At 41.9% G+C, this 22,787-nt stretch overlaps 2 protein-coding genes across 2 annotated transcripts; one reads left to right on the forward strand and one right to left on the reverse strand.

The window, feature by feature from the left end:
• Positions 1–296: 296 nt before the first annotated feature.
• On the forward strand, positions 297–5,238 carry glipr2l (GLI pathogenesis-related 2, like). The gene is made up of 5 exons (XM_026185743.2): positions 297–666; positions 1,239–1,347; positions 3,056–3,159; positions 3,573–3,650; positions 4,292–5,238. The coding sequence occupies exons 1-5, from the start codon at positions 654–656 to the stop codon at positions 4,456–4,458; spliced, it is 471 nt and encodes a 156-aa protein (XP_026041528.1). The 5' UTR covers positions 297–653; the 3' UTR covers positions 4,459–5,238.
• Positions 5,239–7,585: 2,347 nt separating this feature from the next.
• Positions 7,586–20,628, reverse strand: nacad (NAC alpha domain containing). The gene is made up of 10 exons (XM_026185373.2): positions 19,512–20,628; positions 16,135–16,421; positions 10,516–16,018; positions 10,140–10,373; positions 9,432–9,523; positions 8,937–9,005; positions 8,669–8,815; positions 8,453–8,587; positions 8,224–8,346; positions 7,586–7,730 (listed from the first exon to the last, which is right to left on the reverse strand). Exons 1-10 carry the CDS (start codon positions 20,044–20,046, stop codon positions 7,716–7,718), a joined length of 7,140 nt encoding a protein of 2,379 aa, XP_026041158.2. The 5' UTR covers positions 20,047–20,628; the 3' UTR covers positions 7,586–7,715.
• Between the last annotated feature and the right edge of the window lie 2,159 nt (positions 20,629–22,787).

The raw sequence follows: 22,787 nt of genomic DNA on the forward strand, positions 1-22,787 counted from the left end.
AATCCAGGGAGGGAATTAAGGAATCGCTCATTTTCATTTGGGTGCACTGGGAATAACAATGGAACATATTGATCCTCGGGGTATTAAACGAGTTCCCAGTAGTGAAAGTGAAAGACATTTATTGTCCTTAGTGCACACTATTTAGCTTAATTCTTCATCATGAACATGTAGATTGTGAGAAAAGAAGTACAGGGCTACCAGGGGCAATGTTTTCCTGAATATTAGGAGTTCAGAGCCATATATGGGCATGTGTCTCACAGAGATGATGTCACCAGTGACTGCAGGGGCTCCCCTGCTTGGGTGTGTGCTTCTCTAGGCCAGAAAGGAAGAAGTAGGGCATGCAGATAGTATGGTGTGTGGCCAAAGGAGGGACAAATGAAAAAGAGGAATAGTTGAGCAATAATTGTTACATCCCGATAGAGCTAAAGGGGAAGACTGCAAAAGTTTATGTGAGTTCACGGTAGAATGAGACAGGAAAAACCAAGAAATAAATGCATTAGAAGCACTGTCAGAGTGCCAGCATTACACTGCACTTAAGAAAGAGAAAGTAACAGTGAGAGAGTTGAGTCTGAAAACAGCACAGAGGAGAGGCTGCTTCTAGTTTGCTCTAAGCTTGTTCCTGATCTTACTTGAAGGCTTCCTGTGTCAGCAACATGGGAAAATCAGGTAAGCAGATATTACACCCTGAAGCTTTTGATGTTTATTGTTGGCTGAACTTTGTCCCCATGTAGCTGTACAAGAGCCATGTTTGTTTACTGTCTGCATTTGTGGGCAATGCTCTTTTAAAATTAGAACAGACCACATACAGAAGTCTAAATCTAATTTCTGTCCGATGTCCTTTTCCGTTATTAATTTACTGTCCTCTTTGATGGCACTAAATTGTAAGGTAAGATTAATAGTGGTGCTGCATGCTTTCTCTCAGCCTTGTTGTTTCTGCGGGGCTGTTTCAATGTGCCTATTGTGTGAGTGCTCAAGAGACTGTGAGACTCATGAAAAGCCCCATGAGTGATAGGCACCAGTGGTGGTGGTGGTGGTATGGGGGAGGGGGCTGATCCAGATGATGTTTTCTACTTCATCACCTGTCACCAAGTTGGTACTCGCTATCTGAGGTCACTCAGGCTGTAGGTTTCAGCTTGAGTTTGTATTCTACAACCTTCCCCGAGTCTTCATGTTGCATCATTACGTCTGTTTTGTCAGAGGCTGACTTAGTCTTCCTGTCTGTCCTGTTTGTCTCCCAGCCTCAAAGCAGTTTGCTGAGGAGGTGCTGCGGTGCCACAACGACTACAGGATGAAGCACCAGGCTCCTCCGCTAAAGTTGAGCAGCAAGTTGAGCAAAGAGGCTGCCCGGTGGGTTAATGCACAAACAGATCAAATTAGAAACCTAATTAGCAAGGACTGCACATACTAGTCACTGTCAAACTGCTCCAGATAACAGTGACAGTTCCAGCGTAGCCTGTCAGATGCAATAACCACAAATTATAAAAAATATATCTTGGGTGTTTGGTTTGTTTTCATTGTGATTACAGGTTTTGTTGACAATTTGTTGTCACTAATTGCAGCTGCATTAGCATTTTATTCAAATGAAGTTTGAATAAAGCTTCATTTCCACTAGACTCTTAGAGAAGCTCCACAAGAGAGTTAAATCTCTCGAGTATGTCAGCTTGTCCACCGCTGTCAGGAAGGACCGAGGCAGCTGTCATAAAAGTCTTTCTCCATTTTCTTGAACATGTGTGATGGTGCAAAGCAACAATAACATGGCGCTAAAAACCTCTTCAGTTGTGTGATCCCTCACAGGAACATTTGAAGCACAATTAAAATGACAGTATTATTTTAAAAGCCATGTATGAACTTAACTGTAATATCTATCAGTATTCCAATATCAGTATTGGAATTTTGAGATAATCTGATGCTTGCATGGAAAACTCAGTTCACTGGAACTCGACGAATGGGGTCTGTCTCACTCTTTGTGTAAACTGACTGGGCACACAGCTCTTACACGCTGTGTGTCTTGGACATGATTTGTGTATGAAAAACATAAATAAACTAAGTTTAAAGCACAGTTCAGCCAAAATGGATAACAGATCTCACTGCTTCCACAACATATGTTTTTCTTTTCATCCAAAAACCCCAAATGACCTCGACAAGGAAGAATTTAACATGTATTCTGGATCCACAGCACATTGTGTGGGTCAATCAGGCCACTGCACACCTATATGAACAGCTATGCTAACATGTGAAAACTGTAGAAACTACCTTGGAATTGATTATAAATTAGAATAATCTGGACACTACTCCTGAATTATATCACTACAAAGTTCATAGGACAGCAGTTACTCCTATATGTTTGTAGTGAGTTAACTTTATGACTTTACAACATCAAATTAGTCTATGAAAATTTATTTTGACCCCTTGAAATGATCCAAGGGTTGGGCTAACCCAGATTGTTTACAGAGGAAATGGTTTCTGTTTCTGCCCCACAGGTTTAAGGTTGTTGTTCTGTTTCTTGTAGAAGTGGAGAGCAGGATATTGCAGCAAGCTTTAAAAATGTGAAAGCTCTTGAAATTATTCTTGATGAAATATGTCTGTATAAGTTCCCAATCATCCAGGTAGTCCTTTGAGCTTTTCAAAAAGAAAGAAACTAGACTTATTTAAGAAGAAAACATCTCGTCTAAGACCTTTCATCCAACAGGCTCCTTCAGTTTTTAAAGCAAAAGCTGGAGTATTGCAGATATTTTGAGTGGGGGGGGTCGAAGCACCTAGGAAGAGACTGATAGTCCAGTCTTGAGATCCCTTACCAGGTGCTTCAACCCCCACTCACACCTTGCCTGACAACGGCCATCTCCAAAATATCTGGAGACTGTTCACTGTTTGTTTTTAGAACTGAAGAAGTCTCTGACATGACAAGCGAAATTTCTTTCCTTTTTTCCTAGCTCTTCAATTTACTGATGAAGACTTGGACTTTTTAAAGTGTGCATCCACACATGCATCACCCAAAGTATAAATGGGAATTAACTCAAGCAGTACACTGTACAATTTTCTTTGTCTCTCTTTACAGTTATGCTGAAAGTCTGGCCAGCACACGGATCCTAAAACACAGCGTGGAGTCCAGTAGAGGGAGCTGTGGCGAAAACCTGGCTTGGGCCTCGTATGACCAGACAGGTTATTTTCTGCATTTGAATTTGTCTAAACTTTACAGTAATTCAGATGTCCTGTACATGTAGGTTTCTGTGAGAATGTGGCAGGAAAATCTAATAAGACACCTTCTTCCACAGATGCATTATTTTAGCCTGTGATGCCTAAATTAGATCCTCTGTGGTGTCTGCCAAACCCTGCAAGTGAACAGCTGGGATCCATTTCCCTTCCACTTCAGATACTATGACTCAGTGCAGAAATATGTCAGCACAGACCGGTGTATTTCACAAGATACACACACAGTGAGGCACAGCGTGACAAAAAGTGCAGCACTGTAAGCAGGAGCTTAAGGAGGATTTGTAGAGTGCTTTCTGCTTACTGTGTGACACAAGGCTAATTTGATTTTCCTTTAAGTTCAAGCCAGTTGTTTGCATGTGCAGGTAAGGATGTGGCAGACCGCTGGTATGATGAAGTGAAACAGTACAACTTCAACCGTCCCGGTTTCTCCTCTGGCACCGGTGAGATTCATGCACATCTATCTCTAACTGTCTTTTTTCATCTTCTTTTTTTCCAGTTTGTTGTTTTCTCTGTTTCTTTGTCGTTTTTTTGTTTACTCGATGTCAGCTTCTCCCTCTCAGTGTCACATTTATTCAGGCATGGAGAAGGTTGTTGTTATTCTTGTGCTGATGTCACACCTCAGACAACGTGCAACTGCTTGACTGTGACCAGCCAAGGAGAAACTGAGGGGAAATTACAATCCTATGCATCACTTCTAACCCTGCATGTCACATCCACTGTGCCTTAATTCCTCCAGATGGTTTCCCATAGCCTCAGACACCAGTGTACATGAGCTGGTGTAACTTAATCACACATGAAGCAGATCACTAGTAGGCCATCGCAGTGATTCACACTGAGTCATGCAAAGTTCCCTTAAGAAAGGACTAAAGCGGTCGAGGCAAGAGGAGAGATTTCGAAGCGATGAATGAGAGAGGAATTAAAATTCCTGTGTCTGCAAATATTTGGATAAACTGAAGAGCGTGTGAACTTAGCCTCAACTGTTCACTACAGTAAAAGCACGTTTCTCTCTCTCTTACGTGGTCCAGATTTTGCCTTTCTAATTTCTTTCTATTCATCATTTCTCCTTTTATATGTCGCCTAGGCCATTTCACAGCAATGGTGTGGAAGAGCACTAAACAGCTGGGTGTCGGTAAAGCCATTGCATCAGATGGTTCTTCCTTTGTGGTGGCCAGATACTACCCAGCAGGGAACATCACCAACCAGGGACACTTTGAGAATAATGTCCTCCCAGCCAAAAGCAGCTCTTAAAGAGATATTGATCTCCTGGCCTGACTCGGGCCAGAAAAGGTATTTATTCAGTTTTCCAGAAGAGAAGTTGCTGCTCGAACTGCTGTGGAGCACATTGAGGTGATAACCACTTTTTGCTGTACTACAATTTTGGATGAATTTTGATGATACAAAGCAGGCTTTAAGTCCTATGTTTATATTTTGGAAGGAACTGTGTGTGTTCATAATGAAAGATTTACCACTGTTTGATGTTTGCTAACAGTACATTTCCACTGACCATGGTGACTAATCTTATTTTATAGTTGTTGGGGTTTTTCCACCCCTATGGCATCATTTTCCTTTTAATACGATCACAGACTGAAACAGACATACTGTCCTTCACATCTGCTTTTGATGCTGCTTTTACATGTGGGAGTTAATTCAGTCAAAGGAACAGGCAATACTCATTAACAGTGGTCATTGCTTGTAATTTGATGATTCATCTGGATCAGTGTGCAGGCTTTTTTTTTTTTTAACAAAGCACCCAGTAAATGTCAAATGTAGGTAGATCACCCACACTAGCAAGTAGATATTTGTACCAAAAATGTTATGCAACAGAACACTGCACTTTAGTGTCAGTGACACATATACATAGTACGTATTATTTTCCCTTATTTTTTTTATAGTTGTGTTTAAGTTTAAATGATTAACCAGTGATCAGTCATTGTGCTCTTGCCTCTACTTGTCAAAACAGACCCAGCATTTCCTCATCTATGCCTTGTATTTTAACCACTTTTGTACAATAAAAAAAATCATTTGGCATCTCTCTGTGATTGTTTTTTTTTTTTCTTTTTTGTGGCATTGTTATATGTAAGTTGTGAGGGTGAATTTTCAGTTTAGGTCACATACACTTAAGATTGCCTTCCAAAAACATTAAAACAATTACTTGTAATGTTTGTTTAAGATACAACCTGCGGCCAGTTAAATAAAGGTCATCGATATACAATATATTGTGCCAAGCATATTTTATACAGTCTTCATTTATCTCACACATTTAGGCCACAAGACAAGACAGTTTTTTGCAGTTTTGCCTTTGTACATGACCACAGCGCATTGGAAATTGACTGATCATAAATATGTATGCGTGCAGACTTTCAGCTGTAATTCAAGGGATTTTAGAAAAAAACTGCATTAACTATTTTGGAATTACTGACATTTTTATACATCCACCTCACTCATTTTCATAGGCTCAAATCAATTAACATTAACATGGTTTTTAATATTTGGATAAATATTGTTTGCGCCCAATGACTGCCTGATATCTAGACCAAATGAAAGTCAATAAATGCTCTGTTCTTCTGAGCCTTTACTTCTTTGTGGGTCTTTCTGCATTAAGTTTTATCTTCAATAACTGAAAGGCTGCTCTGCTGAACTAAGATTAGGCAACTGACTTTTTACAGAACATCCCATTTGTTTGCTTCTTGGGCTGCCTTTGCTGTTTGCTTTTGCTTCTTACCTAATCGCTTTGTCTGGGTCAGTCAGAGTACAGCCCTGTACACTGCACAGTTCATCCTGCTGCTTCTATCAGCAGTCACATCATCATTCTCTTCTGTTTTTTTTCTCCATACAGGTGATCCAGGTGTTTTGTTTGTTTTTCTTTTTTTTTTTTTCTCCCCCCCCCCCCCCCCCTTCTCACCATCTCTTCTCCCCTTTGGTTTTCTTTCTCTCCCTCTCTTTCTTTCATTCTTTCTCCCTGTCCTATCCCCCAGTCATGTCTGTCCCGTTTGTAGCAACTGAAAATAAAATAAATTCATAATTATAATAAAGGTCAATCAAATGGACCAATATGGCAAGGCCATGATGATCCACTTGGTAAAATAAATCGCTTGGCATCTTTCTTGGCCTCAAGACAACAATTCTGATGGCTAAAGATCCAAACGGGACACAAAAAGTAAAAAAAAAAAAAAAAAAAAGCAGTCACATCATCAATAAACAGGCATTATATCCATATTTGACAGATGATGTGGTACGCTTTGGATCATGAGCTGTTTCTTTCCTTCTTCATACTTATTTCTTCCACCATTCTAGTACTATATATTGGAGATAAAATATCTGAATTCCAGGAGCAGGACCACGACTCCAAACATGCCCCTTCTGGGTCTTATCTATATATGACACCCCCAGTTCTAAGGGCTGTTCGTTCTTATTTCCATGCCCCACCCTCCTTGCCCTTTTTTCAATTCCTTCACTTCTTCACTTTTCATTAGTTCATGTGCCTTTATTCACCTTTATCTACTAAATAACGCTGCAAAACCTAAACTGAGGATGTGGGCCCAGCTAATGAATCCTCTTTCACCTGTTTTCTGGAAAAGTATAATTTGGATTTCTTGTTCTTGCTTGTAACTGGTCTTTTGCACCTTGTTGTAAAATGTCTGTATTCATATTTTCTGCATTTGTGACGGCATCTCTTGATTATAGACTTTGGCAATAAACCTTTTCAATATAATTCTTGCCTTAGTTAAATTCTGTGAAGTGGTTTTTCTTAACCATGGAAATAATTCTGCAATCATTTACTTGTCGTCTGTGATCTGTCAGACTCTTTGCTGTTGCTTAGCTGGTCAGCGCATTCTTTCTTTTTAATAATCTAACAAATTGTTGATTTAGTCACTTGGTGGATTTGGTTTTTCAGCCAACTGACGACCTTCCTCACTTGCACTGATATCGTTTAACTTCATATTTTTAAATTACAGTAAAATGCTATAAAACACTGCTTCATTCCTGCTTCATTTGTAATGAAATTACAAGAGACTGAGCCTCAACTGGCTATGAAACTGTTTTCCACTCGATTTTTCTCATTATTTTTGAGCTTTTCAAACATGGGATTTAAAATTGTTTGATTTAAAATCCCCTGTGGTGGTGTACAGATGCAAAACTGCAAGAATGATGTTTTTGTCCAATAAATTAAGGACATAACTCTAGCATGGAATCGAATAGCACAGATTTTGCTTCCGATAACCAATCAGAAACATTTCGCCTCTTCTTTCATTTAAATATTTTCAACTTCTCCTGAAGTGAAAGTTGGCGTAAAGGATCAATATAGCATGTTTGATTTAATGAATGTGAAAGACTAATCTTTTCAGTAAGATCAGTTTCAGGGTCCAGTCAGAGCCCACGTTGGAACAGACTTTATTTAGCAGATATTGGGGATGCAACATATAGTAGCAGCGATATAGAAGAGTCAGGTGTTTAGGCTTTATAGGCTGGAATAAAGGGGTCAGGAGTTGAATCGTCTTCACCGCTCACATGGTCAGCTCCTGTGGAAATGCAGGGGAGAAAAGTGAAGGTGAGAAAGAGAAAAGGTGGAAAATTGAATTCAAGATAAATGAAAACAACAAAAATACTATCTTCACTTCTACCCAATGAAAAAGATGTGCCACTGTGGAACATATCTCTCTTTGTATATAATTAAAAGGGATACTCATTATGTGAGGCTTCATTTCCCAGTTATCTTAATAGTATTTTATCCTGCATCAAGAAACAAAACATCTGCGTCACTTGAACAGCTCCAGTTCTTATGAGAGCACTTGCTGCCATCTAGTGGCCATGAGACTGTACTGATGACCTACAGAACAGTGGAGGTTATTCAGTTACTGGGGAGAAATTCTACTTGTCATTTGTCCTCTGCTCTTTCATCTCACCCCCTCCCTGCTCACTGGCTGTGACTCATTATTTTATTCACCATCTGCCCTCCCTCCACACTCTCTGTCTTCCCCTCTCTTTCCCGCCTTCAGCCTCATCGTTTCTCACCATGATAGCATTCACAATGTCATTCTTGTTGTGTTTCAGCGCACGGACGGCTTTGGCTCGTGACACATTGGCCTGAGCCATCACCAGCTCAATGTCTCTCTGCTCAAGGCCTCCCTCATCCACCTGATGTATAGAAAGAAAGAAAGAAGCAAGGATAAAGAGAGATTTCAGAACATACGTTTTAACGGTTGTTGAAATAGGTATTCAGAAACAATAGTTCAGAAAATACCTCTTCTTCTTCCTCTTCACTCTCCTCCTTGATGGTGAGGCTGGGTGGGACAGGTGGGGCTAAGGGAGAAGAGGTCACAGGCACCTTGAATTTCTCTGCGGCTGCTTTGTGAGCCTGCTGAGACAGGTCCTCAATCTGAGGAGAGAAAAGGACCGGATAAGTAAGCTAAAACTGAAAGCTGAAACTTGAGTAACCAAATAGACAAACAGTACTCACCTTTGCCTCTCCGAACACAATATAAATGTCTGATACGGGGCTTTTGAATACATCTGGTCTGCTGATGACAAACAAGATGCTCTTGGACTTCCTAATAGTGATTCTGGTCACACCGTGGACTGGCTTCAAACCCAGCTTAGACATGGCCTAAATGCACAATAGAGAAAACAAGAATTAGGGATTGAAATGAAAGAAAAAGAATCGTATCACTTTTAACATTATATTTGACCACTTATTAAGTTTATGTAGTAGCATATAGTAGTCCAACCTTGCGGGCCTTCTTTTCACTACGGCTCTGCTTTGGCCTGTTTAACCCTTCATCCGCAGAGGAGATAGACTAGAGAAAAAACAGTTAAGTTTATGAAATAATCCATTATGCTTTTAATATGCAAATGTTGCTAATATGTTTATGCTAATATACCTAAATATAACTCATGATGCTTCTGTTTTGTTTTGTTTTTTTGCTTTTTGCAATAGCAGCAACATTTTGATTAAAGTTTGCCTTAAAGAGTAGCTGGAAATCAGGGCTGCCACTGCTACTGGCTAAATAGCAAAAAGGCTAACATCTGATGAATATTAGATTTTATGAGTTTAAAATGCATTGCTAGTTGAACAACATGTTAAACAACATGCTTGGCCAGAAGTACATTGTGTAAAATATATATACTATATATATATATGTATATATACTATATACTATATACTATACATATACATATATATGGAAAGATGGTCACCTTTAAAATCCCATAGACAAACTCACCTGTGGCTCTGATGGTCTCAGTGGTTCCAGTTCTTCCAGCTCAGGAACTGAACCCTCACTCTCAGACTCATTACATGAAGCCAGCACTGAACCTTCACAAAAACAAATTCAAAGCACACATATATAAAATAAGTCCATAGGAAAACTAGAGTAAAAATAATTTGTCTATCTATCGAATGATCTTCCTAATTAGTACATAATTAGCCTATTTTAATGATAGATAGATTAATTATGTACCAATTATGTACATGAATAATCTATATCAGATATCTAATCCGTACCAGAGACTTTAATTAGCTTATGTTGATTAAAAATATAATAAAAAATCACTATGTGATATTCACGTCTTTTGCAATGTGGCTTCACAATAGTATGTAACACAACGTAGCAGTGTGCTCAACTCCAGCCTGAATAAACATGAAAATGACAGAATGCTGGCACACATTGATAAGTGCACTTTCCTTGCTGGGTAATAACACTTCATCCATAATTTAGGTTACAAACTTTGAAACAGTTTAAAATATCCTCTCTGTCAGTAAACTTATAAATGTAAGATGGAGAGAGCGTTATCACGTTGCATAACCTCAAAGAGAGAATCAAAGAGAAAGAGAAAGAGAAAGAGAAAGAGAGAAGGGTGGGTTGTATAACACATAGCTAAAGAAATTTTGGGGGATTTCAGTGCCCCAGAGGAGGTATGAAACCACTTACAATTGCTCTGGAATGATAGGTCAGTCTCTTCACAAATGTTGTGGCTGTGTTTCATAGGACAGCTGGGCCGCCTGCCTGTAAGTTGGTGGGTAGAGAAGGGCTGAATTTCCCTTTGATTGGCTGAACCAGAGTTTTTCTGTAGTGATCCATTTCTGCTTCCTTGAACTCCTTTGGGCTGGGATGTTTTACCTCCATCGCCCTCACTGTCTGTCTCTTCCTCAGCCAAACTAGGACCTTACAAAACACACAATGATTATCACAGCTTTTATGATAACAGTGTTAGGAAGTGTTTACCTTTTCTTTGACAAACTCGCTAACTCAAATGTTTGGATTAGAGAGGGAATGTTTGGTTTGAGGTAATCATGACTTTACTCACCTTTGCACCTGTCTTGTGTGCTCCATGTGTGACCTTGACTGACTTGTTTGTGAGACTGTACTCTTGCGTTAGCATGAGACTGGGAGTATGACTGAGACTGGGGATGGGAACTAGAGTCTGGAATACAGACTGCATCTAAATTCCCCAGCTCGGGTAAAGATGACTCCTGGGCAGACTGAAACAGACTTAATGGCATGGCAGTGGAGAATAAGGGTGAAGAGACAGTTGTGGCAGACACAGTTGATGTACTGAGGACATCAGTGATCTCTTGGAGGTTAGTGGTAGGAAGGAACTGGGAATTAGGGGTGTTCTGTGTTGTAGGGGAGGTTGACAAACGGACAGGGGTGGTGTGGCACGTGAACAGTGAAGGTTCTTGCCGTTGTTGGGCTGAGAGGTCAGGTTGGGATTCCTGCACTGGTGTGGAAAGATCATGCTCTGGGTCTGTTGAGGCACAAGGTAGAGAGCAGGAGGAAGAGGAAGAGGAAACAGGAGATGCTGAGTAGCAAAGTGGATTCAGAGAGTATGGTATGGTATTGTGGGTAATATCTATGTTGTTATCATTAATGTCCACTGTAAGTCCTCTCTGATTATCAGGTAGCGGTCTATTATCAAGAACTTCCTGCTGTACGTCTTGGTTCATCGCCACAACAATATTTAGGTTGTCTGTTGTGTGTGTGGTAGAGACATCAGGACTCGGATTGTTTTCTACCTGGAGCTGTGAACCAGATTCAACCTTGTCTGTCCCAGGCGTCTTCTGTTGACAATCCAGTGATGAAAACTTGTTGCTTGCATTATGTCCTGTCTTAGATTTGGATGTTTCTGCATTCCCCTTTGACCGTACCCCTGGTGTGTTATTTAAAAGAACAGCAGGTTTCTCTGGATCAACAACAGATTCGGGGCTAGAGGCACCTTGACTGTCTGTCAGAGGTGCCCTCTGTTTCTGCCTTCCTCTCCTTCCTTTCTTTGCATCAAATGATGTATCTGTGCAATGTCCCTCCTTGGGGCTGTCACAGGGAAAGTGCTCTGAGTCATTTTGTGCAGAACGGGATTTCCTTTCCTGTTTCTTCTTCTTATCTTTTTTTGCACCTCTCTCTTTTGCTTTCTCTTCCACTTTGTCTTCTTCATTGTCTTCCCCTGAGTTATAAACAACATGCTGTTGTTCTCTAAAGGCATCTTTAGTCTTTGGTTCATCGACAACTTTGTCCATGAGGGGACTGCCATCACATTTTCTTTGGCTTTCTGTCTGAGACTCCATTATCTCTGTTTCTGACAAAGAACCAGTATTGACCTTTTCTTGACAAGCTTTACTTGGTTTGGAATCATTGGATTTGCATTTAGGAGTGAATGATCCAAAGGAGCCCTGTACCAAAGAAAATGATGTGTCACTCTCTGGAGTGATTGTCTGACACTCTGGGCCTGTATGACTTCTTAAGTTGGTTTCATTTTTTAAATCAAAGTGTTTGTTTGTTGCAGCTGCATCTGAGTGAGTTTCAGTTAATGGCACAGAGATGCTGGAGCCACCTTTCTCGGGGAATGGTGTCTGTGTTGTTTCTGGTGTCTGGTTTATCAAACTATCTGTTGATTTCCTGTCTCCATCAGGAATCATGTCCGAAACCTGAGGTGGCATCTCCTCAAGTGGAATATTAGAGACAGAGTCTCTAATACTGACACTCACACTCTGGTGTCTGACTTCCTCTGACAGAGCATTGAGACTCCCATGAGCAGAGCCAAATGCAGACTCACTGTTATTGTTACAATTCTTCCAAGTGTTTTGTATTTGTGTTTCTGTGTTATCGCCGTCATTGTGTGGATTTAGATTACTGATATCATCCTCCAGGAAGCTGGCGTTCCCGTCTTCTCCCCCTCCTTCTACTGAAATCTCCTCAGTGGACTTACAGCGTGCCAAGTTGGACTCAGAAACTCCCTCTCCAACCAGTTCTTCGGTATCTGTTTGGCGCTTCTCTCCATGCAAACTGTTGTTATCGTCTTCATCTAGCATAGACCCGAGAACATTATCATAATTTCTGCATTCTTCACTGTTCATGTTAGAAACCATGGCCGTCTGCTTGCTTTGGCCTTCTGCATCACACATGAGCAAACTTTCCGCCTCTAACTCATACCTCTTCCCCAGAGACAATGATAGAGATTCCCCTGCTCCCCAGACACCAAACTCAGCCTCTGCTCCTAATCCAAGACTGAACCCCATTCCCACCCTGGTGTCACACCATGCCCCTGCTACAGAACCCATCTCTCTGCTTGTGTCCATTTCTGAATTTTCCCTTTTTGGAGAGATGGCAAAAGGTGAGTGTGGGGAACCAACAGCTCCCAGTACTCCCTCATCAGTACTGAGGGTGTTTTCCCTTAGGTTCTCCTGGGAAGAGTCACCAGGGCAGTGTTCAGGTGTTAGGGCCAGATTGTCAGCTAGTTCTGATATGACTTCTGGAGAGGTCGAAACAGGGATATTACTGGGATTGGGACTAGGGTCTTTAGGACAAGATAGAAGAGGAACACCTTTATTCAAGTCATTAGTAGCAATGACATTGTTCAGAGACGGACCAGAATCACTGATTCTACACTCCACACTCACTGACTCTGCTGAAGCATTCCCATTCTTCTGGTCAAGGTCAATATCAGACTCACTGTGAATACTGGTTCTGCACATGGCCTCTGCCCCTACAGGCACATCATATTTACTGCAGAAAGACTTTGACAACACACGTCTACTTGCTCCCACAGTCCTTTGGCTTTCAGAGTGATAGTGGCGAGGCTTGATGAGCAATTTGAAAGAATCTCTTTCTGGCCCATTTATGGGCTCAGTTACTGAGTTATCACTGTGTAATTTCAAAGAGTCTCTTTCTGGTTCTTTTTCCACTGTGCCACTATTACTGGGCAATTTGAAATCAACATCTTTGCCCTGGTGATCTTCTTCTGGAAAAACTGAAATGTTCTGGTCTGTTGTTTCCTGCACAGAAGTAGCAGAGGGAGGAATGTGGGACATGTGGGACTCTGTTGCAAAAGAAGGTGACACATGGCTGGTATCAGGAGTGGAGGAAGGGTTAAAAAAGGGACTGGGCTTAGGCCCCTCAAGAGGATTGGAGAAAAAATCAAGATAAGTCATTTCACTCTCATTTGCACTCTTATTCGGGTCGTCGGAGTCTGACAGAGAAGAATTCGCTTCTGCAGGACAGGATAGTTTCTGGTGATCCAGTGGTTTGTCTGTGCTTGCTTGTTTCGCTGTTTTGCCTGTTTCGCTGGTAGATTCTAGTTCAGGGTCTGATTGGGTCTCAGGGATTTTACATGCATCCACAGGACTGGGATCTACATTGTTTCCTTTAGGGTGGGCAGTGGCTTCAGACAGACAGGTGGTTTTGCAGCGATCCGCTAGTTCATCCATGCTCTGCTGTGAGGGCAAAGGTTCATTTTGTACTGTGTCACTGACAGTTGCCCGTTCAGGTTCTGATTGTATTTGACCTGGATCAGGTCCATCTGCTGATGTGGGCTCTAATGATTGTGCATGCCTCTCAGTGCTGTACAGACGTTCGTCTTCCTCCCCGTTGTAGGAGGCAGAATCTGATGACTCCTCTGTATCGTCTTGGAAACAAAAAGACTCATCCAACCCCTCATTAAGAGAAGTTTCTGAAAGAGAATGAAGGAAGGATGCTGAGCTATCCTCATCTGTGGGATCCTCCACTGCTCTGCTATGACATTCATCATCGTCGTCCTCATCTTCTTCTTCTTCCTCCTCCTCCTCTTCGTCCTCTTCTACCACTTTCACTTCCACCTTAGCTTCCTCGCCTGACTCTTTACGGTCATCACTGCCATCATCTTTATTAGTTTTCTCATATTCATCACAGCTGACAGCACCATTAGCATTACCATCAAAATCATCATCATAATCATAATCGTCATCCTCTTCGTCTTCATCGTCATCTTCTACATCTGCCTCCTCTTCTCCCGCTGCATAGGCATCAACGTCCTTTTCTTCGTTTCTGTCATTAACTTCTATTTCATTCTCTTCTTCAGTGGGGAAGAGAGTGATTTCCATTGAATCAGCCTTAAAGATAAGGCTGGTGTGAAGGGGAAAGGAGATGAGGGAGGCAGGGATCATCCTCTCCTCCTCTGGTATATCATCAGCACAGGCTGCCTGGGATAGTATGAAGGAACTGGGACCAAGCCTATCAAACGCTCCAGGAAAGAAGGCATCCAGGGAGAGGACAGGTGAGTCAGGGCTAAGGCTTGATGAGGCCATGGTCATGTTCTCTGTGTCAGGAGTCAAGGCGGTTGAAGGAGGCTCTTGGTGGACATCCATCTGTCCATAATGTTCCTCTGATACGCATGCCTCAAGTTGCAGTCTCAGTCCCGACTGGATAGGTCTAGACGACTCAGCTCTTTCTATACTGTCCTCATCTAGAGGGCAGAGTGAACTTTCATAACCCCCTCCATCCTCCTGGGAGTCACTACTGCTACTGCTCCTCAGAGGGGATGTGTCCTCAGTTACCCAGCAGGGGCGACAGCTTTCTCTAGAAACACTGACCTCGTCCCCTTTTAAAATTTCTTCCTCCTCAACTATGACTGTGTCTGTTATACCTGTTGGGGAATTCAAAGCAAAATCCCCCTCATGGTACAGACAGAAGTCCCCTGCCCTTTCTTCCTCGCGTTCTGGAACTATTCTTCCCTTTTCCTCCCCAACTTCATCTCCAATTTCAGACAAGGACCCCACAAAACAAGCAGGAGCCTCCTGTGTTTCTTCTGTGAGGAGTGGATTTGGAGATGTGGAGGGGGAGGTGGAAGATGTGTAAGAGGAGGTCCAGCTGCCTCCCTCTGCTGTGATGTAAGAGCCAGAAGGAGAAGTGAGAGGGGAACAGAGGTCCTCACTGTCAGAGGGAGAACCAGGGGACAGTGGAGAGACAGGGGAGCCAGGATATGAATGATGTTTCAGGTGTGAAGAGCGAGATGCCATTTTAATTGGGGTAGAAGGAGCAGTGTAGTAAAGGTCAGGGTCAAGACATGAGGGGACACCCACTCGTAGTGGGTCAACAGCACAGACTGGCTCAGAAAAGGACAAAGCAACTGGACAGGAAGGCTCAGAAAAAGAGTGGGAAGGCACTTCATCTTGAGAGAGGCTTTGACACTCTTCTTTTTTCTCCATCAAGCTGTCATCTGTCGTGAGTGACCCTGGGGAGGTAGAGGGAGGGAGCAGGGGGTTGTGAAAAGGCATAGGGAGAGTCGCTGAGGGGTCTGCACGGTCTTTTTGCTGAGCCTCCTGTTTTGGGGATTGATTTTCCTCTTTTCTTGTTTCCAACTGAGTCTCTTTTGCCTGTGCCTGAGGATCTGAAAAGCTTTGAATATCTGGTAAAGGTACAGCCTGATCACTTGGGGCAGTAAAGGGATTCCCTTTCTTGATCTCTGTTGTTTTCAGCAGTGTTTCTTCACCCATCACCACCCTTGTATCAATAGTTTGTGGCTCCTGGTAGTCACTCTCCACCTCAGAACCAGTTAAGACCTGGGAATAAAACATTTTACATACACAATTACAAATGTTCATAATGGTATCCTAAGTGCTATGAAGCTACAACATGATCAAACACACATACATGCACGCACACACAAGACACGCACCTTGATTCGCTCCATCTTAACAGGGACATGGCGGCCACATGGTCCATGGCCACCTAATTTTCCAGACAGTCTGGGTGTGCTGTTGTTGCGATGATCGGAGCCTTCAGGTTGAGGTCTTGGGGTACCAGAAGAGCTAGGGGACACATGAAATAGTCGTGGTCCAAATGGAGAAGTGCATGCTGGGAGCAGCTTTTGTGGAGTACTGGGAGAGGGACTAGAACCACTGTCACTCGGGGATGAACCACTGTCACTTGGTGTGGAGTCAGTAGATGGGTGTCTGGTCATGTCTGAAAAAGAGAAATGAAAATAAATCAACTTCATAAGTAAAAGAAAAAAAGATCAAAACAAATATTAACCTCCTATGACCCGAACTCTTCCACGACATGCATTTTTGATTTCTCTTTGATATTTGACGCATATACGGATATTTGTTTAAAATTTCAATAGCACAGTAGAAGTATAATGTCCTCATAAGTGGATATCAGACCCTTGTTGAGCAAAATTGAATATTTTGGTCTAAATAACCCAAAATGTGATGTCCACATATGTGGACACCAGGTCCTAGGAGGTTAAGAGTTCGGATATTAATACATTTGAACTCTGAGGAATTAACAAAAATATCATATAAGCAAGCTGACTAAATCACCTTAGTACCACGGCACTAGACGTGATGTGGAAAGTCATGCCTCTTTTATTGTATAATATTAGACTTTAGATTTCTGTGTTTGAGTTTCACTTATCTTAGCCCACACATTAGTTCAGAAAGAGCAAAAGAAAATTACACCAAAATGCCAGTCAGTAAACAAATACCCCTCAGCTCTCATGACACAGCAAATGGCTTTCAGTAGAAAAAAAAGAGTACTGAGACTTAAAACAAGACTGTTTTAATGTATTTATTATTATTATTTTTGTAATGCGTGCGGCAATCCTCCAAAAGCTTGGTCTCTATAGATGGAAGTCAGAAACAATGTTTCTTCACATACACAAGAATCTTTACCTCTGCACGTCTCTTTCACAATTAGCACAATTAGCCAGAGGCAAAATAAGCTGTTATTCTATTACAGCGTTCTCTGTCCTCTTGTCCTTCTGGACCTTGTTATCATTTTGTATCCTCACCTGTCATTGGGAATGGAGAAATCACTGAGATGAAATGTCAGGCTGAATGAAGGAAATGAATCAAGAGGGAGTAGAGGAAGTCTTGGGTATGAGTAAGAAAGTAAAAAGCAAGAAGATAAAAAAAATTTAAAATTCTATTTGTCATCTTAAATCAGTTCTTTGATGCTCTTTGATTACTACAATGCAAAATTGTACTTTTTTCAAAATATCCCTCAGAAGATATGCTCTAAGCTCTTTGTCATCCACACACCGAGAACAGAAACCTCATTTAACTGGGCCATTTGTAGGGTGACCTCAATTCACATGCTGATTGGTCATTACAACACACAAGTGGCTCAACTCAGTGCCAGCCACATATACACCCTCACTGACACATGCACGTGTTTTGTTCTCCATGGAGCATAGATATCACATTCACTTACTGTTATGTAGCTCATTCTTTCTATCACTCCCTTATATTACTCCTTAGCCTTTTCCTAGCTGATCCTCGCTTTGGCTCTGCTTTGTACGCAGATGTATCTAGCAGGGCGTAGTAGTAACTAAGCACATGCTCTTTTCTTCTCCTCCCTCGCTACTGTCCTGCCCTCCCTGGGGAGGTGGCAGATGCAAGCATCAGCACTTAGAAGCTCTTCCCGATCACTGCTCCAATATTAAGATGAAGGTGTGTTTGTGTGTGTGCTGAGTCACGCCACATAGACTAAAAGCTGCTGTTAGGTCAGAGAGATGCACAATACATAATACACAAAAGACAACTCTTCTGCTACAGCACAGCCTAGTCTCAACGGAACATAAACAGGCTGATTCTGATTGTCTTCTCCTGCAGGAGCTCAACAAAACCTCACTATGCTACGGTGACAAAGGCTAATATAGCACTGGTTTTCAACAGCATATCTGAGTTCAAGAAAATCAAGCAATATATACCTTGAAAACACATCTAGAAATGCTCTATCGTGCTTTAGTGACAATCATAGGAAGTACATAAAAACTGTTTGGCTAGGCTGCTAAATAAGTCAGTGACATAATACGACTGCCTGGCCTTGGAGCCTGGTCTCAGGGAATGCAGTTAATCTGAGCACCTAGCTTGCTGTATGAAGAACAGGCCGCAGTTGAGCAGACTAAAGCTGCGTCACAGTGGATGCAGTGCTGGATTTGCCACCCCCAAGAGCGAGTCTCTGATCTATCTATCTATCTATCTATCTATCTATCTATCTATCTATCTATCTATCTATCTATCTATCTATCTATCTATCTATCTATCTATCTATCTATCTATCTATCTATCTATCTATCTATCTATCTATCTATCTATCTATCTATCTATCTATCTATCTATACTCTAATAAGATCAAAGTAATTTATAATTATAATATATAACAATATAATGTATAATATAATACAATAGAATGATTATAAAGTTTAAGGTAAAACTTTCACTATAACCTATAACCATATTTAATGATCTTATATAGTAAACAATAAACAACAAAAATAATGAAAGCTCTTGTACCTGTGAGGTTGTGTTTTTGTGTTAAACTGTGCTCTGCCATGCTGCTGTGTCATGTTCCTGTTGAAGCTGGGGGGTAGGGAGGAGCTACGCCACACTGCTCTGCACTTACAGCTTGCATAAAACTGATGTAGAGATGGGGATGCGGATGTGGCATGAACATGGGGCAGTGGGAGGAGTGATAGAGACTACGGGGGCCAGATTTAGGGTGGGGGTAAGAGCACTGGGAATCCGATGAGGACTGAGGCTGGATGCTGGGGGGGGGGGGGGGGGCAGTTACACAATGAAATTAGTCGGTACATACAATACTGTGGTAGCTGAAAGGAACAGATTGCTAATTTGGATTCTGTAATGGGGAGTAAAAGGAGACGAGGTAAGAGTTGATGTCTAGGGGTGGAATCTCTTGGGAGGCTGCTAATAGCTGCAAGGGGGAAGGAGAGGCAACATGCAGTTTACCGAGGAAGCAAACATGCAACTGAATCACAGCTTACTCAGCCTGCACATGTCAGACACACAGAAATCACCCAGGTCTAAAGTGAGATCTCCCAGGTACTTTTGAGCAGTTAGTGCTTGTCAAATAATCCTTTACCTTTGCTTTTCTTCCTGCTAATACTTCAGTCCTTCCTATCCTATCTGTTAAATACTACTTGCTCAACACAGTCTTGAGCCTTTCTTCTCGATTACGCCCTGGTCTCTGTCTCAATTAGTATCAATGGAAACCCTCTCCTTTCCCAGTGCTCAAGCCCAGTGGTCCTACCTGGTCCAGGGAGCCCTGTTTCCTCAGGTTCCTGCCCTGGATGCTTGTCGCTGGGCACGGATCTGTGAGTGCTCTCCCCCGGCATGCTTCTCGCTGGCTGTCTTTGACTCTGACGCAACGATAAACCATACAGCCAGAACAGACAAGGTGAACGAGGAGAGAGAGTGAGAGTGAGAAAGAAGAAGAAGGGGAGGGGGATATGAATGCTCAGCGACCCAACACTCAGATCTTCCCTGCAGCACGTGTCTGCCTCTATGTGTGTGTGTGTGTGTGTTTGTGTGTGAAAGAGAATGAGGCAAACAGAGAATGAAAGAGGGAGAGTCAGAGATGGGAGTATAGGCTGGTCTCTCTCTGTGGTGCAGCACAGTGATGCTGCTGTTGTGGGCGTGTGCTTCAGAGCCTCATGATCCAGTTCATCGGTGTGTGCGTGGTGTGTGTGTGTGTGTGTGTGTAGAATCTGAGAGGGAGCTGCAGTATTCTCTCTTGATGCCCAGTTCCTGCTTTCCTTCCTCCTCCTCTTCCTCGCATCTTCCATCCTCCGTGTATCTCTCTCCCTCCTCTCCTCCCTGGTCCCCCACCCTTCCCTTCACGCCCATCCAAGCTATGACTGGATCTTTGGAGATGATGTCAGCACATTTCTGCTGATCTCTCAGTGCTGCCCCCAACCTTAAAGGAAAGAAGCGGTACTGCAAAAACAAGAGTGAAATGGATAAATCAAATGGAAAACAAAACAGACAGTGGAAAGAGAAACCTGGAACACAGAGAATCGAATGCGCAGAAATGAATCCTGAAAGTATACTGCTGATTACACCCTCTGCCTCCTGCTCTGATTTGATCCAACAGGAATCAGGAAGGAGATATTTGCCCCAAGGGCCACTAAAACATCTGCTTCTGCCCTCCATCTTCATCTCTCATTAAGACAGCATCATTTAAAAAGCCAATTCAAAGTGCCTTACAAAGACTAAGTGGGTAATAGATGGTGTTAATCTTTGAGCAAAGGATTTTGGGACCTCAAGCTATGCTTATAGCGGCTCACTCTGATAGTTAGATGAGGAACATGCACATGAGTATTCTGTTGGGGTCATTTTGTAGGGCTCTAGGAGCACTCCTCCTGTTCCTCCTCCTACAAAGGCGCAGATACAAGTCCTGTTGCCAGGCTGATTCCCTCCTAAGGCCCTATCCTTGTGTAACAGCCATTCTCCTGGTATCTCTCTTCAGACTCTGCTGGGAGATACAGAAAACCTTCTTGCAAGGAGTTGGTTTAGCTGTAACTTGAATGGGCTGCAGGTACAATATCATACGACATGCAGTGGACACTTGCAACAAGCAAAACTGGAGTAAAATCAGTCAGGGGGGATAAGGAGATAGCAATGACCCGTAGCCACCACCTGCAAAACCATCAATTTTCAGGAGGGTCGTCTTGTTCACCTGGCTTACAGTGGTTTATGCCTCCATTCTGAATGGACTGATATTGCTTAAGTTGAGGTGACTTTGTGTTATACTGTGATGATCAAGTATCACACTCTTTTGAGCTTTTGTACTTTATAATGCTCAAGTAATCTAGTTCTAAGATACCTGATAGACCAAAGTCTGTTGTTGATATGGTTGATGGGCTAATTCTTTTGTATATTTAAGTGATATGCCAAATATTTCTCATCTAAAGGGGAAAAATAAAATAACAGCAGGCCAGAAACAGAGTGGCAATACTGTTTCAGTGAAGCTATTATTGATAATAACAGCCTCAAATTGCAACAAGAAACAAAGTAACAGTAGAACAAAGAAACTCATCAATCAAAACCACAGAAGAAGAATAAAGATTTTCATTGGGACTGAAGCTGCTATAATTAGATCAGATGTGAATAATCATGGAGGTGATTTCATGCGTGTGCAGTTAAAAAAGCTTCTGTTTGTTTGCTTCAGACTCCATAATGACCTAAGAGCTCTCGATACTAGGTTTATTCTTCATGAGAAATGTGTTTAGAGCCAAGACTGCTTAAATGGTAAATGGACTGATTCTTATATAGCGCTTTTCTACTCTCCCAGAGTACTCAAAGCACTGTATACAACATGCCTCATTCACACCCAGTTCTAAACACAAGTGCAAACTAATCTACATTCACACTCTGATGAACACATCAGAGAGCAACTTGGGGTTAGTATCTCGCTCAAGGATACTTGACATGCAGACTGGGGAAGCAAAGGATCGAACCACCAACCTTCCAATCAGTAGCTGATCTACCACCTGAGCCACAGCCACCCCTGCTTATTAACATTACATTAATATACAGCAGCACTTTAGCATAAGCTAATGCTGTGTTACACTCTTGGGGTATTAAAGTATTAAAATAGTTACTCCTGAAAATGAAACCACGAATGAGCTCCTCTTGGCAGGATACGTGACCTTTAATGTCTTTCTTCGAGATAATAGAGCTTGAGCGTGTCATGCAAAGCTGTGATTAAAATTATTCTCAGATAAGATTTTTACCAATGAAAGCATTAAAACCTGGAAAACTCCAAAATGTTGTAGTAGTCTGCTTAGATTTCAGGACTGTGAAAGATAATATCTGTCAGTTTTCCAGTCTGCCCAGAAGTTTTTCTCACCTAAATGGTAGGGATTATACCCATCCCCAGCTCCATGGTCATGTTATCTCCCTTTATCCTGCCTTTAGGCCAACTTTGTTACTTGATTGGCTGCTCCTTACAAACAGCAGGACCAAAAAGAAGATAAGTTTATGGCTAGAACCTCTCACATATGCATCTGCACTTTCCTCATTTCATTCAACATGAATATGATCCAACGGTATGCGCAAAGACGATATTAGGACCAATCAGTACCATAAAAGATGTTTTATGTCAATATTTTTTTTTAAACAGCCAAACAGCATTCTCAGTGTCATTTTCAATCACTCTGGCTGAAATGTGACCAAAAGGGCATTTGCATTTTCCTTTAGGAAAACATGTTGAGAAAGCTATTTTGAATAACTTGCCTCCAGAAATGCAAATGCCCTTTTGGTCACATTTCAGCCAGAGGATTTAATAATGGGTCTGTATTAAATTAATAATTCAAGAAACAATGGCGTCAAGGTCAGAACAGCAGGTGGATGAATTAAAATGCTCCATTATGTCCTCCAGAGTTTCGACTTTGTTGGCTGTACAGTGTAGCCAGTTCATTTTCTGCACACCTAGAGCAGGAACCCTTGTTCCATTGTTCAACATGGAGCAATTTATGGCCACTGTCATGTTTTCAATTAAAAAATGGTGCAAACTCATTACATT

This window comes from Astatotilapia calliptera, chromosome 11, assembly GCF_964374335.1.
Source record: "Astatotilapia calliptera chromosome 11, fAstCal68.1, whole genome shotgun sequence".
Classification (NCBI taxonomy): domain Eukaryota; kingdom Metazoa; phylum Chordata; class Actinopteri; order Cichliformes; family Cichlidae; genus Astatotilapia; species Astatotilapia calliptera.